Source organism: Struthio camelus, unplaced genomic scaffold, assembly GCF_040807025.1.
Source record: "Struthio camelus isolate bStrCam1 unplaced genomic scaffold, bStrCam1.hap1 HAP1_SCAFFOLD_124, whole genome shotgun sequence".
Classification (NCBI taxonomy): domain Eukaryota; kingdom Metazoa; phylum Chordata; class Aves; order Struthioniformes; family Struthionidae; genus Struthio; species Struthio camelus.
The window spans coordinates 15,843-32,822 of NW_027182577.1; the positions used below are offsets into that span (position 1 = coordinate 15,843).

General features: G+C 62.1%; 2 protein-coding genes across 2 annotated transcripts; both read left to right on the forward strand.

Annotated features, from left to right (window-relative positions):
- Positions 1 to 301: 301 nt before the first annotated feature.
- Positions 302 to 5,981, forward strand: LOC138064919 (uncharacterized). Its single transcript, XM_068929164.1, has 12 exons — positions 302 to 1,037; positions 1,438 to 1,499; positions 2,043 to 2,199; positions 2,550 to 2,806; positions 2,930 to 3,012; positions 3,458 to 3,564; positions 3,740 to 3,851; positions 4,136 to 4,274; positions 4,624 to 4,863; positions 5,163 to 5,242; positions 5,429 to 5,614; positions 5,878 to 5,981. Exons 1-12 carry the CDS (start codon positions 959 to 961, stop codon positions 5,966 to 5,968), a joined length of 1,593 nt encoding a protein of 530 aa, XP_068785265.1. The 5' UTR covers positions 302 to 958; the 3' UTR covers positions 5,969 to 5,981.
- Positions 5,982 to 8,655: 2,674 nt separating this feature from the next.
- Positions 8,656 to 14,337, forward strand: LOC138064918 (uncharacterized). Its single transcript, XM_068929163.1, has 12 exons — positions 8,656 to 9,391; positions 9,792 to 9,853; positions 10,397 to 10,553; positions 10,904 to 11,160; positions 11,284 to 11,366; positions 11,812 to 11,918; positions 12,094 to 12,205; positions 12,490 to 12,628; positions 12,978 to 13,217; positions 13,517 to 13,596; positions 13,783 to 13,968; positions 14,234 to 14,337. The coding sequence occupies exons 1-12, from the start codon at positions 9,313 to 9,315 to the stop codon at positions 14,322 to 14,324; spliced, it is 1,593 nt and encodes a 530-aa protein (XP_068785264.1). The 5' UTR covers positions 8,656 to 9,312; the 3' UTR covers positions 14,325 to 14,337.
- The last annotated feature ends 2,643 nt before the right edge of the window (positions 14,338 to 16,980 follow it).

Here is a 16,980-nt window from a genome sequence, read left to right on the forward strand (position 1 = left end):
CAAGAAAAGGACAAGGCCACGCTGGTGGCATCCTGGCCAGGTGCCAAATGGGTGCTGCCTACAGCCTCCTCTGGGAGCGTTAATCGCCTAAGTTTACCCTGCGGCCAAGCGATGTGTGCAGCACAGCCGGAGCCAGGAAGGCTGCGTGTGTCAGGGCTCAGCATGAGCCAGTAGTGGCCTGGGGGCGCTGGGGAGCCCGGGGAGACGCCAGGGCTGTCAGGGCAGGGGCCTCGCCCTCCAGGGCCCATCCCACCCGCCCCAAGCCGGGGAGAAGGGCAGGTCGGGGCTTGGCAGGGGGGGGGGCAGCCCTGAGCCCAGGCCATTCAGGCACCTCCATGGTGAGGGGGGCCAGGCCAAGGCTAGGCCGCACAGTCAGCGCGCAGGTCGGGCTCCGGCTCGGCAGGGCCCGTGGCCCGGGAGGGGCACAGCCTTGGCGGAGCTGGGGAGCGCCACTGCTACGCCGTCGCTGGGACAGGGACTGATGGCCCCGAGCTGAGCTGAACCGGGGTCCCGCTTCCAGTTTTGGAAGAGAAGTGGGGGGAAGGGAACGTGCTTCCCGGGGAAAGAGGGCCAATCTCTCTGCTCCTTCCCTGGCTGTGGCATCTCTGTGCTGGTGACCTAATGAGCCCCCAGAGATGACACAGGCTGAGGTCACAGTGGGACGCGCTGCATCACAGAGAGGGGCTCCTCTGTCCCGTGGTGGTGTCCGTCCGCACTTCCCTGCGAAGGCCCGGGCGCTGGCCTGGTGCTGCTCGCTGTGCTCCCCACTGCTGCTCTTTGGAGCCGCTCTGCAGCAAGCAGAGGGGACAGGCGGCAGCAGGGCCACGCCGGGGGCCCCTCTCCGTCGGGCAGAGGAGCAGGGGCGCCTTGGACAGGAAGGAGTGTGGGGCGAGGAGACGACAAGAGCGTCCTTTTCCCCTGGCTGGAGAGGCGAGCTGAGGGCAAGGGGACAAGCGAGATGGAGGGCTGCTGGACCGAGACCATCAGCCCGGAGCAGAGGTCCTTGTTCCCAACGCTCCTGCAGCTCTGCACGGAGGGTAAGGGCTTGGGGAGCTGCTTCCCGAGGTGCCGCGGCGACTGTTGTCTGTCAGAATAGCTGTGGACCCTGGGCTGTGGGGGTGGCTGCACAGGGCTGGGGGGGGCTGTCACGAGAGCCGGGCCTGGGAGGAAAAGGGTCCTGTGTGCCAGAGGGCTGGGGTAGGGTGTCCTGCAGCTCCTGTGGGGTTCTCGAGTGCCTGCCAGAAATGCCCCCGCTGGGCTCGGAGTAAGGCCGGCAGTCTGCAATCGGGAAAAAGCCCGGCTCCGCAGCCAGGACAATGGCTTCTGGGAGGGTTTGTGTAGGCCTGCATCTGTCACCGCCGGGGTTAGGAGCTTGCTTGGGGAGAGGTTGTGAGCTGCTTGGCCCGGGGCCTGACGTGTCCTTCCCTTGCTTTCCAGAGATTGTCGCAATTTGGGACGCTGTGTCCAATTACATCCTGGAACAGCTGATGCGGGACAAGGTGGGCTGGTGTCCTGGTCGCCCCAGCTCTGGAGGGTTTCAGCTGCCTGGAGAGCCCTGGGTGCCCGGGAGCAAGCCTTCCCCCAGCGCCACGGCAGCACACCACAAGCAGCCCGTGTGCTGCAGAGCAGCTTTCTGGCCAGCCAGGAGAGAAACCACGTGCACCTCTAGCGTGAGAAAGCGTTTGGCACGTCCCTGGGCTTCTCTCTTCCCTGTGGCCCCAGAGGAAAGACCAAGCAGAGAGACGGGGCGGCTGTGCCAGGGCTGTTGGAAACCCCTGGAATCTTCTCTAGCCGAGGGACGTTAGCGAACACTTCAGGGAGGGCGAGGACACAATCCGGGCAATGTGGCTCTTCTCTAAAGGCTTCCAAAGGCTTTTTTTTTTTTTTTTTTTTTTTTTTCCAAAGGCTTCCATTTGTATGTCAGGAGTGGGCAGGGCACAGAGCAGCGTTCCCACGCTCTGGCAAACATCACGGTTTTTTGGTTTTTTTTTTCCACCACCAGAAGACTTACCGGTGGGCCTTTTTGTCTTTGCTGCGTGCAGGGTGTCCTGGTAGCGGGGCTCGGGACCTTCTGCACGGTCCGAGAGCCACTGCACCTCGGCAAAGATGACGTGCGGATGGTTCGAAGGCCTCTTTTCCAGCTGGGCATGGACATGGTCTGGCTGCAGGGGCTCCAGCGCCCCAAAGGGACTCTCCCTGGTGAGACGGCAGTGGCCACCCTCTGCTTCCCCTTGCCACATCACGTACGGGGCGGGTTGGGTGCTCCCTGCTCTTTGGAAGGGGCAGGGAGAAGTAGGGATGTCCAGCTTCACCCGCTCCCCCCCACCCCCCAACACACTGCCCCCCGCCCCCCCCCCCCCCCTCCCCGAGAGCTCTTTCTGAAAAGGACTTTTTCTGTAGTATTTTGTGCTACAGAATTTTGTGCACACAGTCGGGCTCTCTCCTTTGAACTGCCCTAGCACCTGACTCCACGCCACTCACATTTCTTGATGGCCCAACAATGCAAAGCTGGCCTGCGGTGGCAGTGACGTTGTTCCTCCTCTGTGTAGACGACATCAAGATCAAGCCGCTGAACTACCGGCGGTTGTCCCTGGCCACCTCCTTCTCGAGGCACGTGGTGGAAGACTGTGTGGCGGAGACCATCCGCTTGTTCTCTTCCCACGTGAGGAACAAAGAGAACGTCGCCTTTGCCTTCAGAGACATCGGTGTTCTGACCCGCCAAAAAGACAGCATGCACATGAGGTTTTATGCCCACTGCACCCAGCGGCTGGAGGGCACTGCAAGCCTGACTGCGGCCCTCTGCAGTGTAAGTTGCTCAGGTTTTCCAGGCTACTTTGATTTCTCTGGGAATCCTGAATGGTCTGCTGCCTTTGGGAGCAAGGAGAGAACTGCCTTGGAAGCCTCCCAATGGGTCTGTGTTACATTGCAGAGACTGCGTACGACAGATCTGTCCGTCTCCGGCAGACGTGCTGCTCTGGGGACCCGGTCGAGCCCCGTCCACGTGTTCCCGAGGTGAGCGTGTTTCCTTTGCAGCCCTCGGCCAACGGAGCAGGCAGCTTCCCAGCTGCTGCTCGGGACCGGGCCCCGCCAGGGCGCGACACTCACCATCGAGTTGGGAATAACTCGCACGGCGATCGGTTCCCGCTTCACTAATGCTCAGCTTGGGCTACACGTGTCTTTGCCTGGAGTGACCGGGAATCGTGACCGCCTTTCTCGTGGCCAGCCTGCCGTCCTTCCCATCAGAGAGAAGGGACTGCACACAGAGAGGCATTTAGGCTACGCCTTCTGTCTTTTGGGGGAAGAGTGCCAAAAAAAAGCCCCCAAAGAGCTGTGCACGGACACAAAGGAGGTGGGACGCGAGCAGGTCTCAAAGGGCAGTGAGGAGGATCAGTGTTCGCAAGCTGCAAAGGGGAGACGGTGCCCTTTCTTCAAAGCTGGGTTGTCTTTTGCTTTCCAGGTTTCAGCTCACTGTGGAAAGCAGCCCGGAGGCCAAGGCTGCCCCCGCCGGCTCCCCACAGGAGAAGGAGCTGGAAGAAGAGCTCGGGGCTGTCAGGAGCAGCAAAGGTAAGGGAAACGCTCCCTCCTGAGCCGGTTGGGTCCCTGTCCCACGCTGGGTGACAGCAGCCAGGTTAAGATGTGCCCTCCCCCCCCCGTCCCCTTCCCCGTCCCGTCCTGTCCCCCGTCCCCGTCCCCCCGGCAAGGGGCTGCTCTGAAGAGCTTCCTTGTGCCCTACTTACAGAGCAGCGTCCTGGCAAGCTGCTGCAGCACCGGGAGGAGCTTTCTCTCCCCACGCTGCCAAACTGCGGGGCAGGCACGAGGGGGCAAGGCGCGGAGAGGAAGCCTCCTGCCAGGTGAGACCCTTGGGGGAAGGGCTGAGGGGGACACTAGTACCTGCGCAGGGGAGACATCCCCTTTGGCCATGCCGGCCCGGCCCGAGGGACTCGAAAAGGCTCCTGACGCGTGTCCCACCAAAGGCGCCCTCTTGCTGCACGGCAAGCACGCGCAGGTTTGCGGGAGAGCCTCACGTTGGCTTCGTTTCCCTCCAGCGTCCCGATCTTTTGGGGAGCTGAACGCAACTCTTTATTAGCAAACGCCTCCTGCCCTTGTCCTAACGCCTCCTGTGGTGTCTTCTCAGGATCATTCTGAACCCGACAGCCCCCATGCTGGGCACCTCCCTGGGGAAGGAGGTTGGCGTTAAATACCTCCCGCATCCTCCCGCCGGACCTCGGCCTGGCCGCGCCGGCGCCGGCGCCACTGCCAGGAGCGCAGCACAGGTGCGTGAGCGGGCTCTGGGCAGTCCTTGCATCTCACTGACCGCTAGGAAAGCTCAGTCCTATGAGACTCACTCCGAGAAGGGCCCCCAGTGTGTGCTCACTGGAGCCGTCAGCGGCCTCTCTGGCTGCTACTTTGGGGCGTAGTTAGGCACGACTTTTACAACGGCTTTTTCAGCCTGCCTTCTGCTGAAAAACCCGCAAAAGAGTGATTGGTGGTGGTGAGGCTGCAGACAAGGGGCAGAAGAGCGGGAGAAGAGCAAAAGCCAACACCCCCCCCCCACCACCACCCACCCAGAATCCCCACCCAAACAGACAAGACTAATACTGTTGCCTTTCCACGGCGCCCCAGGAAACAGCCTGCCCTCCCACGCAGAGCTTAGGAAGAGCTGCCCGTGTCTCCCTCTTGCGAGAGAAGCAAAGGCAGGACCAAGCACCGTGGGAGGAACAGCAGGCCGCCCTGGAGAAACACGCCCAGCGTCAGGCCCAGGTACAGGCCGCTGCCTGCCTCCAAGGAGCAGCGCCCAAGCTGGCCCACCCCTTCCTAGGAGGGAGACGGCTGCAGCCAGGTCCCGGAGCCAGAAGGAGCCAGGTGCCGGAGCCAGGGCAGCTGGGGGGGGGGGGGTGGGTGGGTTGCCTCCCCACTAGGCAAGCTCTGCCTGCGGTGCCTGCCCTCGAGCCGGAAACCGGCTCTCAGGGGCAGCTGGCTGACGTGCCGGGGGCAGAGCTCCAGGGGCCCAGCTATGGTAGCCCGTTGTAGCAGCTCCTTGTGTAGCCTGAGTCTGGCTTACAAGGACTAGGTGCCTCCCCTGCGAGTGGGCCAGTGCTATCATCTCCCCCACGCAGCCCTCCATCCTGAAACCATTTCTTCTTCTTTTCCTTGCAAAACAGATCATGCTGCTGGAGAAGCAAGTCCACCTCGAGCAGCGCCGCTACCCAGACACTGACATGCTGGGGAGGCCCCCCCCAAAGTAAGCGTGTGGGGGCGTGCAAGCTCAGAGCCAGGGCCAGGGCCAGTCGACGGGCTGTGACCGACCCCCTCCCCCCCTCCCCCCTCCCCCCCCCCAACCTTGAGGTGCCAGGAGCCCAACTGCCTCAGCTCCGGGGCACATCTTACAACAGCCCCTGGTTTCCTCTCTTCCAACTTGGGTTTGCAGGGCCTGGGGCCAGAAGGGTCCCGGGAGAGCAGGAGAGGGACTTTGTCACTCCTATTGCAGGCAAGTGTCCCCGCAAGCAAAGCAGAACATGCAGCTTATGACATCATACAAAGTTCTTCGGGACAGGTGGAAGGAAAGGGTGGAACAAAACCGACAGAGGCTGAAGAAGGAGGAGGCGGCGCGCCGGTAAATACCTCCCAAGCCAGGCGGGTTGCCCCCTTCCTGCAATGCCCTTCCTGCCATGGCCCTGGGGAAAGAGGGTCTTTTCCAGCCCCACCTCGGGCTTGGAAGCAGCCTTGGAGCCTGGCCTGGGCTCACACATCCCGCCCACTCCAGCGCGGTGGAGGGGGGGGTGGGCGTGCACCATAAGATTTCCAGGCACATCTCAAGTGGCGCCACATCTTCCTCCTGACCCGTGCCCCCCCCCCCCCCCCCCCCCCTCCCCGCAGCGCTTTGGTGATGTGCCGCCTCCGGAGCAGAGAGCAGCAGGACAGCATGCTGGGCAGTTACCACAGAAATGGCTTTTATCCACGGAAATAAACTGCCTTTCCGAGTTGGTGTGAGCCTTTCCTTGGTGGGGTGTGAAAGTGCAAGGGGCAGCAGGGCAGCTTCCGAGGGGCTGGGAAGCAAGGGGAGTGGGGCAGCCCCTCTCCTGGGCAGCTCTCGCCCGGGCCATGCCCTAGCAGGTGACTTTGGGGACTGCCCTGCCAGAGGAGAGGTGAGGGAAAGGTTTTGCGGGGGGAGAGCGTGTGTGACTCAGCCGCCTGAATCCTGACAAGCTCTTGCATGGGCACCGAGTCTTTGGTGCACCATGTCCCCGCCTGAAACGCGGGGAGCGCTCTCTCTCCTCCAGGCAGGCCCTGGGGGGGGGTGGCAGCCGCTCCTTGGCATGGCCCAGAGCCAGCTCCCTCAGTGCGAAGGCTGAATGGACCCAGAGGCTGGCCACGCCCCCCCCAGCCAGACCCGGGCCCCTCTGGGGCCGAGGTAGGACACGGGAATGCAAGAGCTCCCACCGGCACTCCCGCCAGGCCATTCGCTTCCTCGCCAAGCAGTGGAGTGGCTTGAGGGGAAAGCAGAGGGGCGGTTACCGCGAGGCTGGCCACGCGTGCGCGGGCCAGGGTAGGGCCAAAGAGGCGTTGGCTGCGAGCCCTTGCTGGTGGGCGCAGCAAGGCAGTAGAGGGGCCGAGATGGCGCTTCTGGTGCGAGTTGTCGAGGGGGCAGGGGGTCAAGGTGGGAAAAGCGTGAAAGGGCAGAGGCACTGCTGTTTGGGGGCTGGACTCGGCGTGGCTGGGCCGCTGCGGGGCCCAAGAGAACTTGGCTACAAGCACTTCTGGGTGGCGGTGGTGGCAAGGGAGTGGATTGGCCAGGATTGCGTTGCTTGTGTGAGTCACCCTGTCGGCAGGGTGTCAACTTGGGAGAAGAGCAGCAGCGCAGAGGTGCAGGTGTGGTGGGGCAGCTCTAGGCGTTGCGGGGTCGGCTGAGGGGCCCAAGAGAGTAGGGCTGCGAACGCCTGTTCATCGCTGCGGCAAGCGAGTAGTAGGGCCCGAATGCCTCTTGTCGTGCAAATGCGGCAGCAGCAGGCGTGGCGTCAGGTTGGGAAGAGAGGGGTGCGTTTATTGTGTGGTCGGCTAGGCATGCCAGGGCCCTGTTGGGTGGAAGGGGCGTTGGCTGCAATCACTTGTTGATGGTAATGGCAAGTGAGTGGTTTGGCCAAAAATCACCTTTGTGATAAGACTTTGCTAGTAGGCACGGTCTCAGTTTGGGAAAAGAGAGGAATCAGACCAGTGCTCTTCGCGCAGGCTTGGAGGAGGCATTCAAGTTGCAGCGCAGGGCCCTAGACATATATCTCAGCTGTGAGCAGCATTTGGTGCCAAAGCCCTCTCACCAGCTTCACCTTTCTTGTTGAATCTGCACGTAGGCCTAGTGCCCCTGAGCGGCCTCCTCTGGCATCCCGCCCTACCCATGACCCAGGAGCCCATCTGAGCTTAGCCCAGGGCCATCAGTGCTAGCCCAGCAACGCGATAGCACTGCCGGTCTCCGGCTCCACCACAGGCATATCCCTCTCAGGCCACGGGCCCCAAGGATTACTCCGGGCTGCAGCATTGGTTGGCTGCCTCTGTGTCCTGTGCTCTGGCACCTGCGCTTTAGACCTGGCTCTTCCTCTGCTCAGGGGCAAACCACAGAGCTGCTTCACAGCCGCTAGAGCTTGCCAGAGCTTGCCAGGAAAAGCACCTTTTGAACTGGTGCTAGGGAAAGGCCTCTGTAAGAGCCAGGCCCAGAGTGCAGCCACCCCTCCAGCTTCCCTGCCTCTCCATTTCTTGAAACCCCCCCCCTCCTCCCCTTTTCTGACACCAAGCTTCTCAGCACACGCCCACGCGCTGCACTGCTGCTTTCCTGCCTCCAGTGGGGAGCCTCGAAGGCGAGGTGGCAAGAACTGCATGTTGACTCTTTCCACAGTTGGTAAGACCAACTTCGAGCTGTGTCTTGTAGGGCCAGGCTTTTCTGCTAGTCGCCGAGGGGCAAGGACCACCTGCCTCCCAGTCATGTACGTGTCCTGTGCCCCTGGGAATCGCACCGGCACGACCAATCCAAGGCCAGGCGGGAGGATGCAGGGGTGTCACGCACGCCTGCAAGCATTCGTTAGAGAGCCTTGTAAGAAAGGCACTCGGACGCCGTACGCTACGGATTAAAATGCTCTCTAACGGAGGTGCCATGAGAAGGAAAAAGGGGAAAGCGTAGAAATCCTACATCTCTTTGGATGCTGGGAACCTTGAGCTGTTCAGCACTGGACGCGGCGCAGAACGCCTCTGTGCCGAGTTGCACTGGTATTGCCGTCTTTAGTGCTAAGGAAATCCTGCAGAAACGCTGTTCTTCATTTCTGCTGGCGAGCAAAGGGCTATTTACATGAAAACATGCAGCTTCACGTCAAGAAAAGGACAAGGCCACGCTGGTGGCATCCTGGCCAGGTGCCAAATGGGTGCTGCCTACAGCCTCCTCTGGGAGCGTTAATCGCCTAAGTTTACCCTGCGGCCAAGCGATGTGTGCAGCACAGCCGGAGCCAGGAAGGCTGCGTGTGTCAGGGCTCAGCATGAGCCAGTAGTGGCCTGGGGGCGCTGGGGAGCCCGGGGAGACGCCAGGGCTGTCAGGGCAGGGGCCTCGCCCTCCAGGGCCCATCCCACCCGCCCCAAGCCGGGGAGAAGGGCAGGTCGGGGCTTGGCAGGGGGGGGGGCAGCCCTGAGCCCAGGCCATTCAGGCACCTCCATGGTGAGGGGGGCCAGGCCAAGGCTAGGCCGCACAGTCAGCGCGCAGGTCGGGCTCCGGCTCGGCAGGGCCCGTGGCCCGGGAGGGGCACAGCCTTGGCGGAGCTGGGGAGCGCCACTGCTACGCCGTCGCTGGGACAGGGACTGATGGCCCCGAGCTGAGCTGAACCGGGGTCCCGCTTCCAGTTTTGGAAGAGAAGTGGGGGGAAGGGAACGTGCTTCCCGGGGAAAGAGGGCCAATCTCTCTGCTCCTTCCCTGGCTGTGGCATCTCTGTGCTGGTGACCTAATGAGCCCCCAGAGATGACACAGGCTGAGGTCACAGTGGGACGCGCTGCATCACAGAGAGGGGCTCCTCTGTCCCGTGGTGGTGTCCGTCCGCACTTCCCTGCGAAGGCCCGGGCGCTGGCCTGGTGCTGCTCGCTGTGCTCCCCACTGCTGCTCTTTGGAGCCGCTCTGCAGCAAGCAGAGGGGACAGGCGGCAGCAGGGCCACGCCGGGGGCCCCTCTCCGTCGGGCAGAGGAGCAGGGGCGCCTTGGACAGGAAGGAGTGTGGGGCGAGGAGACGACAAGAGCGTCCTTTTCCCCTGGCTGGAGAGGCGAGCTGAGGGCAAGGGGACAAGCGAGATGGAGGGCTGCTGGACCGAGACCATCAGCCCGGAGCAGAGGTCCTTGTTCCCAACGCTCCTGCAGCTCTGCACGGAGGGTAAGGGCTTGGGGAGCTGCTTCCCGAGGTGCCGCGGCGACTGTTGTCTGTCAGAATAGCTGTGGACCCTGGGCTGTGGGGGTGGCTGCACAGGGCTGGGGGGGGCTGTCACGAGAGCCGGGCCTGGGAGGAAAAGGGTCCTGTGTGCCAGAGGGCTGGGGTAGGGTGTCCTGCAGCTCCTGTGGGGTTCTCGAGTGCCTGCCAGAAATGCCCCCGCTGGGCTCGGAGTAAGGCCGGCAGTCTGCAATCGGGAAAAAGCCCGGCTCCGCAGCCAGGACAATGGCTTCTGGGAGGGTTTGTGTAGGCCTGCATCTGTCACCGCCGGGGTTAGGAGCTTGCTTGGGGAGAGGTTGTGAGCTGCTTGGCCCGGGGCCTGACGTGTCCTTCCCTTGCTTTCCAGAGATTGTCGCAATTTGGGACGCTGTGTCCAATTACATCCTGGAACAGCTGATGCGGGACAAGGTGGGCTGGTGTCCTGGTCGCCCCAGCTCTGGAGGGTTTCAGCTGCCTGGAGAGCCCTGGGTGCCCGGGAGCAAGCCTTCCCCCAGCGCCACGGCAGCACACCACAAGCAGCCCGTGTGCTGCAGAGCAGCTTTCTGGCCAGCCAGGAGAGAAACCACGTGCACCTCTAGCGTGAGAAAGCGTTTGGCACGTCCCTGGGCTTCTCTCTTCCCTGTGGCCCCAGAGGAAAGACCAAGCAGAGAGACGGGGCGGCTGTGCCAGGGCTGTTGGAAACCCCTGGAATCTTCTCTAGCCGAGGGACGTTAGCGAACACTTCAGGGAGGGCGAGGACACAATCCGGGCAATGTGGCTCTTCTCTAAAGGCTTCCAAAGGCTTTTTTTTTTTTTTTTTTTTTTTTTTCCAAAGGCTTCCATTTGTATGTCAGGAGTGGGCAGGGCACAGAGCAGCGTTCCCACGCTCTGGCAAACATCACGGTTTTTTGGTTTTTTTTTTCCACCACCAGAAGACTTACCGGTGGGCCTTTTTGTCTTTGCTGCGTGCAGGGTGTCCTGGTAGCGGGGCTCGGGACCTTCTGCACGGTCCGAGAGCCACTGCACCTCGGCAAAGATGACGTGCGGATGGTTCGAAGGCCTCTTTTCCAGCTGGGCATGGACATGGTCTGGCTGCAGGGGCTCCAGCGCCCCAAAGGGACTCTCCCTGGTGAGACGGCAGTGGCCACCCTCTGCTTCCCCTTGCCACATCACGTACGGGGCGGGTTGGGTGCTCCCTGCTCTTTGGAAGGGGCAGGGAGAAGTAGGGATGTCCAGCTTCACCCGCTCCCCCCCACCCCCCAACACACTGCCCCCCGCCCCCCCCCCCCCCCTCCCCGAGAGCTCTTTCTGAAAAGGACTTTTTCTGTAGTATTTTGTGCTACAGAATTTTGTGCACACAGTCGGGCTCTCTCCTTTGAACTGCCCTAGCACCTGACTCCACGCCACTCACATTTCTTGATGGCCCAACAATGCAAAGCTGGCCTGCGGTGGCAGTGACGTTGTTCCTCCTCTGTGTAGACGACATCAAGATCAAGCCGCTGAACTACCGGCGGTTGTCCCTGGCCACCTCCTTCTCGAGGCACGTGGTGGAAGACTGTGTGGCGGAGACCATCCGCTTGTTCTCTTCCCACGTGAGGAACAAAGAGAACGTCGCCTTTGCCTTCAGAGACATCGGTGTTCTGACCCGCCAAAAAGACAGCATGCACATGAGGTTTTATGCCCACTGCACCCAGCGGCTGGAGGGCACTGCAAGCCTGACTGCGGCCCTCTGCAGTGTAAGTTGCTCAGGTTTTCCAGGCTACTTTGATTTCTCTGGGAATCCTGAATGGTCTGCTGCCTTTGGGAGCAAGGAGAGAACTGCCTTGGAAGCCTCCCAATGGGTCTGTGTTACATTGCAGAGACTGCGTACGACAGATCTGTCCGTCTCCGGCAGACGTGCTGCTCTGGGGACCCGGTCGAGCCCCGTCCACGTGTTCCCGAGGTGAGCGTGTTTCCTTTGCAGCCCTCGGCCAACGGAGCAGGCAGCTTCCCAGCTGCTGCTCGGGACCGGGCCCCGCCAGGGCGCGACACTCACCATCGAGTTGGGAATAACTCGCACGGCGATCGGTTCCCGCTTCACTAATGCTCAGCTTGGGCTACACGTGTCTTTGCCTGGAGTGACCGGGAATCGTGACCGCCTTTCTCGTGGCCAGCCTGCCGTCCTTCCCATCAGAGAGAAGGGACTGCACACAGAGAGGCATTTAGGCTACGCCTTCTGTCTTTTGGGGGAAGAGTGCCAAAAAAAAGCCCCCAAAGAGCTGTGCACGGACACAAAGGAGGTGGGACGCGAGCAGGTCTCAAAGGGCAGTGAGGAGGATCAGTGTTCGCAAGCTGCAAAGGGGAGACGGTGCCCTTTCTTCAAAGCTGGGTTGTCTTTTGCTTTCCAGGTTTCAGCTCACTGTGGAAAGCAGCCCGGAGGCCAAGGCTGCCCCCGCCGGCTCCCCACAGGAGAAGGAGCTGGAAGAAGAGCTCGGGGCTGTCAGGAGCAGCAAAGGTAAGGGAAACGCTCCCTCCTGAGCCGGTTGGGTCCCTGTCCCACGCTGGGTGACAGCAGCCAGGTTAAGATGTGCCCTCCCCCCCCCGTCCCCTTCCCCGTCCCGTCCTGTCCCCCGTCCCCGTCCCCCCGGCAAGGGGCTGCTCTGAAGAGCTTCCTTGTGCCCTACTTACAGAGCAGCGTCCTGGCAAGCTGCTGCAGCACCGGGAGGAGCTTTCTCTCCCCACGCTGCCAAACTGCGGGGCAGGCACGAGGGGGCAAGGCGCGGAGAGGAAGCCTCCTGCCAGGTGAGACCCTTGGGGGAAGGGCTGAGGGGGACACTAGTACCTGCGCAGGGGAGACATCCCCTTTGGCCATGCCGGCCCGGCCCGAGGGACTCGAAAAGGCTCCTGACGCGTGTCCCACCAAAGGCGCCCTCTTGCTGCACGGCAAGCACGCGCAGGTTTGCGGGAGAGCCTCACGTTGGCTTCGTTTCCCTCCAGCGTCCCGATCTTTTGGGGAGCTGAACGCAACTCTTTATTAGCAAACGCCTCCTGCCCTTGTCCTAACGCCTCCTGTGGTGTCTTCTCAGGATCATTCTGAACCCGACAGCCCCCATGCTGGGCACCTCCCTGGGGAAGGAGGTTGGCGTTAAATACCTCCCGCATCCTCCCGCCGGACCTCGGCCTGGCCGCGCCGGCGCCGGCGCCACTGCCAGGAGCGCAGCACAGGTGCGTGAGCGGGCTCTGGGCAGTCCTTGCATCTCACTGACCGCTAGGAAAGCTCAGTCCTATGAGACTCACTCCGAGAAGGGCCCCCAGTGTGTGCTCACTGGAGCCGTCAGCGGCCTCTCTGGCTGCTACTTTGGGGCGTAGTTAGGCACGACTTTTACAACGGCTTTTTCAGCCTGCCTTCTGCTGAAAAACCCGCAAAAGAGTGATTGGTGGTGGTGAGGCTGCAGACAAGGGGCAGAAGAGCGGGAGAAGAGCAAAAGCCAACACCCCCCCCCCACCACCACCCACCCAGAATCCCCACCCAAACAGACAAGACTAATACTGTTGCCTTTCCACGGCGCCCCAGGAAACAGCCTGCCCTCCCACGCAGAGCTTAGGAAGAGCTGCCCGTGTCTCCCTCTTGCGAGAGAAGCAAAGGCAGGACCAAGCACCGTGGGAGGAACAGCAGGCCGCCCTGGAGAAACACGCCCAGCGTCAGGCCCAGGTACAGGCCGCTGCCTGCCTCCAAGGAGCAGCGCCCAAGCTGGCCCACCCCTTCCTAGGAGGGAGACGGCTGCAGCCAGGTCCCGGAGCCAGAAGGAGCCAGGTGCCGGAGCCAGGGCAGCTGGGGGGGGGGGGGTGGGTGGGTTGCCTCCCCACTAGGCAAGCTCTGCCTGCGGTGCCTGCCCTCGAGCCGGAAACCGGCTCTCAGGGGCAGCTGGCTGACGTGCCGGGGGCAGAGCTCCAGGGGCCCAGCTATGGTAGCCCGTTGTAGCAGCTCCTTGTGTAGCCTGAGTCTGGCTTACAAGGACTAGGTGCCTCCCCTGCGAGTGGGCCAGTGCTATCATCTCCCCCACGCAGCCCTCCATCCTGAAACCATTTCTTCTTCTTTTCCTTGCAAAACAGATCATGCTGCTGGAGAAGCAAGTCCACCTCGAGCAGCGCCGCTACCCAGACACTGACATGCTGGGGAGGCCCCCCCCAAAGTAAGCGTGTGGGGGCGTGCAAGCTCAGAGCCAGGGCCAGGGCCAGTCGACGGGCTGTGACCGACCCCCTCCCCCCCTCCCCCCTCCCCCCCCCCAACCTTGAGGTGCCAGGAGCCCAACTGCCTCAGCTCCGGGGCACATCTTACAACAGCCCCTGGTTTCCTCTCTTCCAACTTGGGTTTGCAGGGCCTGGGGCCAGAAGGGTCCCGGGAGAGCAGGAGAGGGACTTTGTCACTCCTATTGCAGGCAAGTGTCCCCGCAAGCAAAGCAGAACATGCAGCTTATGACATCATACAAAGTTCTTCGGGACAGGTGGAAGGAAAGGGTGGAACAAAACCGACAGAGGCTGAAGAAGGAGGAGGCGGCGCGCCGGTAAATACCTCCCAAGCCAGGCGGGTTGCCCCCTTCCTGCAATGCCCTTCCTGCCATGGCCCTGGGGAAAGAGGGTCTTTTCCAGCCCCACCTCGGGCTTGGAAGCAGCCTTGGAGCCTGGCCTGGGCTCACACATCCCGCCCACTCCAGCGCGGTGGAGGGGGGGGTGGGCGTGCACCATAAGATTTCCAGGCACATCTCAAGTGGCGCCACATCTTCCTCCTGACCCGTGCCCCCCCCCCCCCCCCCCCCCCCCTCCCCGCAGCGCTTTGGTGATGTGCCGCCTCCGGAGCAGAGAGCAGCAGGACAGCATGCTGGGCAGTTACCACAGAAATGGCTTTTATCCACGGAAATAAACTGCCTTTCCGAGTTGGTGTGAGCCTTTCCTTGGTGGGGTGTGAAAGTGCAAGGGGCAGCAGGGCAGCTTCCGAGGGGCTGGGAAGCAAGGGGAGTGGGGCAGCCCCTCTCCTGGGCAGCTCTCGCCCGGGCCATGCCCTAGCAGGTGACTTTGGGGACTGCCCTGCCAGAGGAGAGGTGAGGGAAAGGTTTTGCGGGGGGAGAGCGTGTGTGACTCAGCCGCCTGAATCCTGACAAGCTCTTGCATGGGCACCGAGTCTTTGGTGCACCATGTCCCCGCCTGAAACGCGGGGAGCGCTCTCTCTCCTCCAGGCAGGCCCTGGGGGGGGGTGGCAGCCGCTCCTTGGCATGGCCCAGAGCCAGCTCCCTCAGTGCGAAGGCTGAATGGACCCAGAGGCTGGCCACGCCCCCCCCAGCCAGACCCGGGCCCCTCTGGGGCCGAGGTAGGACACGGGAATGCAAGAGCTCCCACCGGCACTCCCGCCAGGCCATTCGCTTCCTCGCCAAGCAGTGGAGTGGCTTGAGGGGAAAGCAGAGGGGCGGTTACCGCGAGGCTGGCCACGCGTGCGCGGGCCAGGGTAGGGCCAAAGAGGCGTTGGCTGCGAGCCCTTGCTGGTGGGCGCAGCAAGGCAGTAGAGGGGCCGAGATGGCGCTTCTGGTGCGAGTTGTCGAGGGGGCAGGGGGTCAAGGTGGGAAAAGCGTGAAAGGGCAGAGGCACTGCTGTTTGGGGGCTGGACTCGGCGTGGCTGGGCCGCTGCGGGGCCCAAGAGAACTTGGCTACAAGCACTTCTGGGTGGCGGTGGTGGCAAGGGAGTGGATTGGCCAGGATTGCGTTGCTTGTGTGAGTCACCCTGTCGGCAGGGTGTCAACTTGGGAGAAGAGCAGCAGCGCAGAGGTGCAGGTGTGGTGGGGCAGCTCTAGGCGTTGCGGGGTCGGCTGAGGGGCCCAAGAGAGTAGGGCTGCGAACGCCTGTTCATCGCTGCGGCAAGCGAGTAGTAGGGCCCGAATGCCTCTTGTCGTGCAAATGCGGCAGCAGCAGGCGTGGCGTCAGGTTGGGAAGAGAGGGGTGCGTTTATTGTGTGGTCGGCTAGGCATGCCAGGGCCCTGTTGGGTGGAAGGGGCGTTGGCTGCAATCACTTGTTGATGGTAATGGCAAGTGAGTGGTTTGGCCAAAAATCACCTTTGTGATAAGACTTTGCTAGTAGGCACGGTCTCAGTTTGGGAAAAGAGAGGAATCAGACCAGTGCTCTTCGCGCAGGCTTGGAGGAGGCATTCAAGTTGCAGCGCAGGGCCCTAGACATATATCTCAGCTGTGAGCAGCATTTGGTGCCAAAGCCCTCTCACCAGCTTCACCTTTCTTGTTGAATCTGCACGTAGGCCTAGTGCCCCTGAGCGGCCTCCTCTGGCATCCCGCCCTACCCATGACCCAGGAGCCCATCTGAGCTTAGCCCAGGGCCATCAGTGCTAGCCCAGCAACGCGATAGCACTGCCGGTCTCCGGCTCCACCACAGGCATATCCCTCTCAGGCCACGGGCCCCAAGGATTACTCCGGGCTGCAGCATTGGTTGGCTGCCTCTGTGTCCTGTGCTCTGGCACCTGCGCTTTAGACCTGGCTCTTCCTCTGCTCAGGGGCAAACCACAGAGCTGCTTCACAGCCGCTAGAGCTTGCCAGAGCTTGCCAGGAAAAGCACCTTTTGAACTGGTGCTAGGGAAAGGCCTCTGTAAGAGCCAGGCCCAGAGTGCAGCCACCCCTCCAGCTTCCCTGCCTCTCCATTTCTTGAAACCCCCCCCCTCCTCCCCTTTTCTGACACCAAGCTTCTCAGCACACGCCCACGCGCTGCACTGCTGCTTTCCTGCCTCCAGTGGGGAGCCTCGAAGGCGAGGTGGCAAGAACTGCATGTTGACTCTTTCCACAGTTGGTAAGACCAACTTCGAGCTGTGTCTTGTAGGGCCAGGCTTTTCTGCTAGTCGCCGAGGGGCAAGGACCACCTGCCTCCCAGTCATGTACGTGTCCTGTGCCCCTGGGAATCGCACCGGCACGACCAATCCAAGGCCAGGCGGGAGGATGCAGGGGTGTCACGCACGCCTGCAAGCATTCGTTAGAGAGCCTTGTAAGAAAGGCACTCGGACGCCGTACGCTACGGATTAAAATGCTCTCTAACGGAGGTGCCATGAGAAGGAAAAAGGGGAAAGCGTAGAAATCCTACATCTCTTTGGATGCTGGGAACCTTGAGCTGTTCAGCACTGGACGCGGCGCAGAACGCCTCTGTGCCGAGTTGCACTGGTATTGCCGTCTTTAGTGCTAAGGAAATCCTGCAGAAACGCTGTTCTTCATTTCTGCTGGCGAGCAAAGGGCTATTTACATGAAAACATGCAGCTTCACGTCAAGAAAAGGACAAGGCCACGCTGGTGGCATCCTGGCCAGGTGCCAAATGGGTGCTGCCTACAGCCTCCTCTGGGAGCGTTAATCGCCTAAGTTTACCCTGCGGCCAAGCGATGTGTGCAGCACAGCCGGAGCCAGGAAGGCTGCGTGTGTCAGGGCTCAGCATGAGCCAGTAGTGGCCTGGGGGCGCTGGGGAGCCCGGGGAGACGCCAGGGCTGTCAGGGCAGGGGCCTCGCCCTCCAGGGCCCATCCCACCCGCCCCAAGCCGGGGA

Coding starts and splice junctions, on each gene's coding strand:
- LOC138064918 (XM_068929163.1), top strand. CDS start 9,313: ATGGAGGGCTGCTGGACCGAGACCATCAGCCCGGAGCAGAGGTCCTTG. Junction 9,392..9,791: donor CCTGCAGCTCTGCACGGAGG/GTAAGGGCTTGG, acceptor CTTGCTTTCCAG/AGATTGTCGCAATTTGGGAC. Junction 13,597..13,782: donor CTGGGGAGGCCCCCCCCAAA/GTAAGCGTGTGG, acceptor TTGGGTTTGCAG/GGCCTGGGGCCAGAAGGGTC.
- LOC138064919 (XM_068929164.1), top strand. CDS start 959: ATGGAGGGCTGCTGGACCGAGACCATCAGCCCGGAGCAGAGGTCCTTG. Junction 3,013..3,457: donor CCCGTCCACGTGTTCCCGAG/GTGAGCGTGTTT, acceptor TTTGCTTTCCAG/GTTTCAGCTCACTGTGGAAA. Junction 3,565..3,739: donor GGCTGTCAGGAGCAGCAAAG/GTAAGGGAAACG, acceptor CCCTACTTACAG/AGCAGCGTCCTGGCAAGCTG.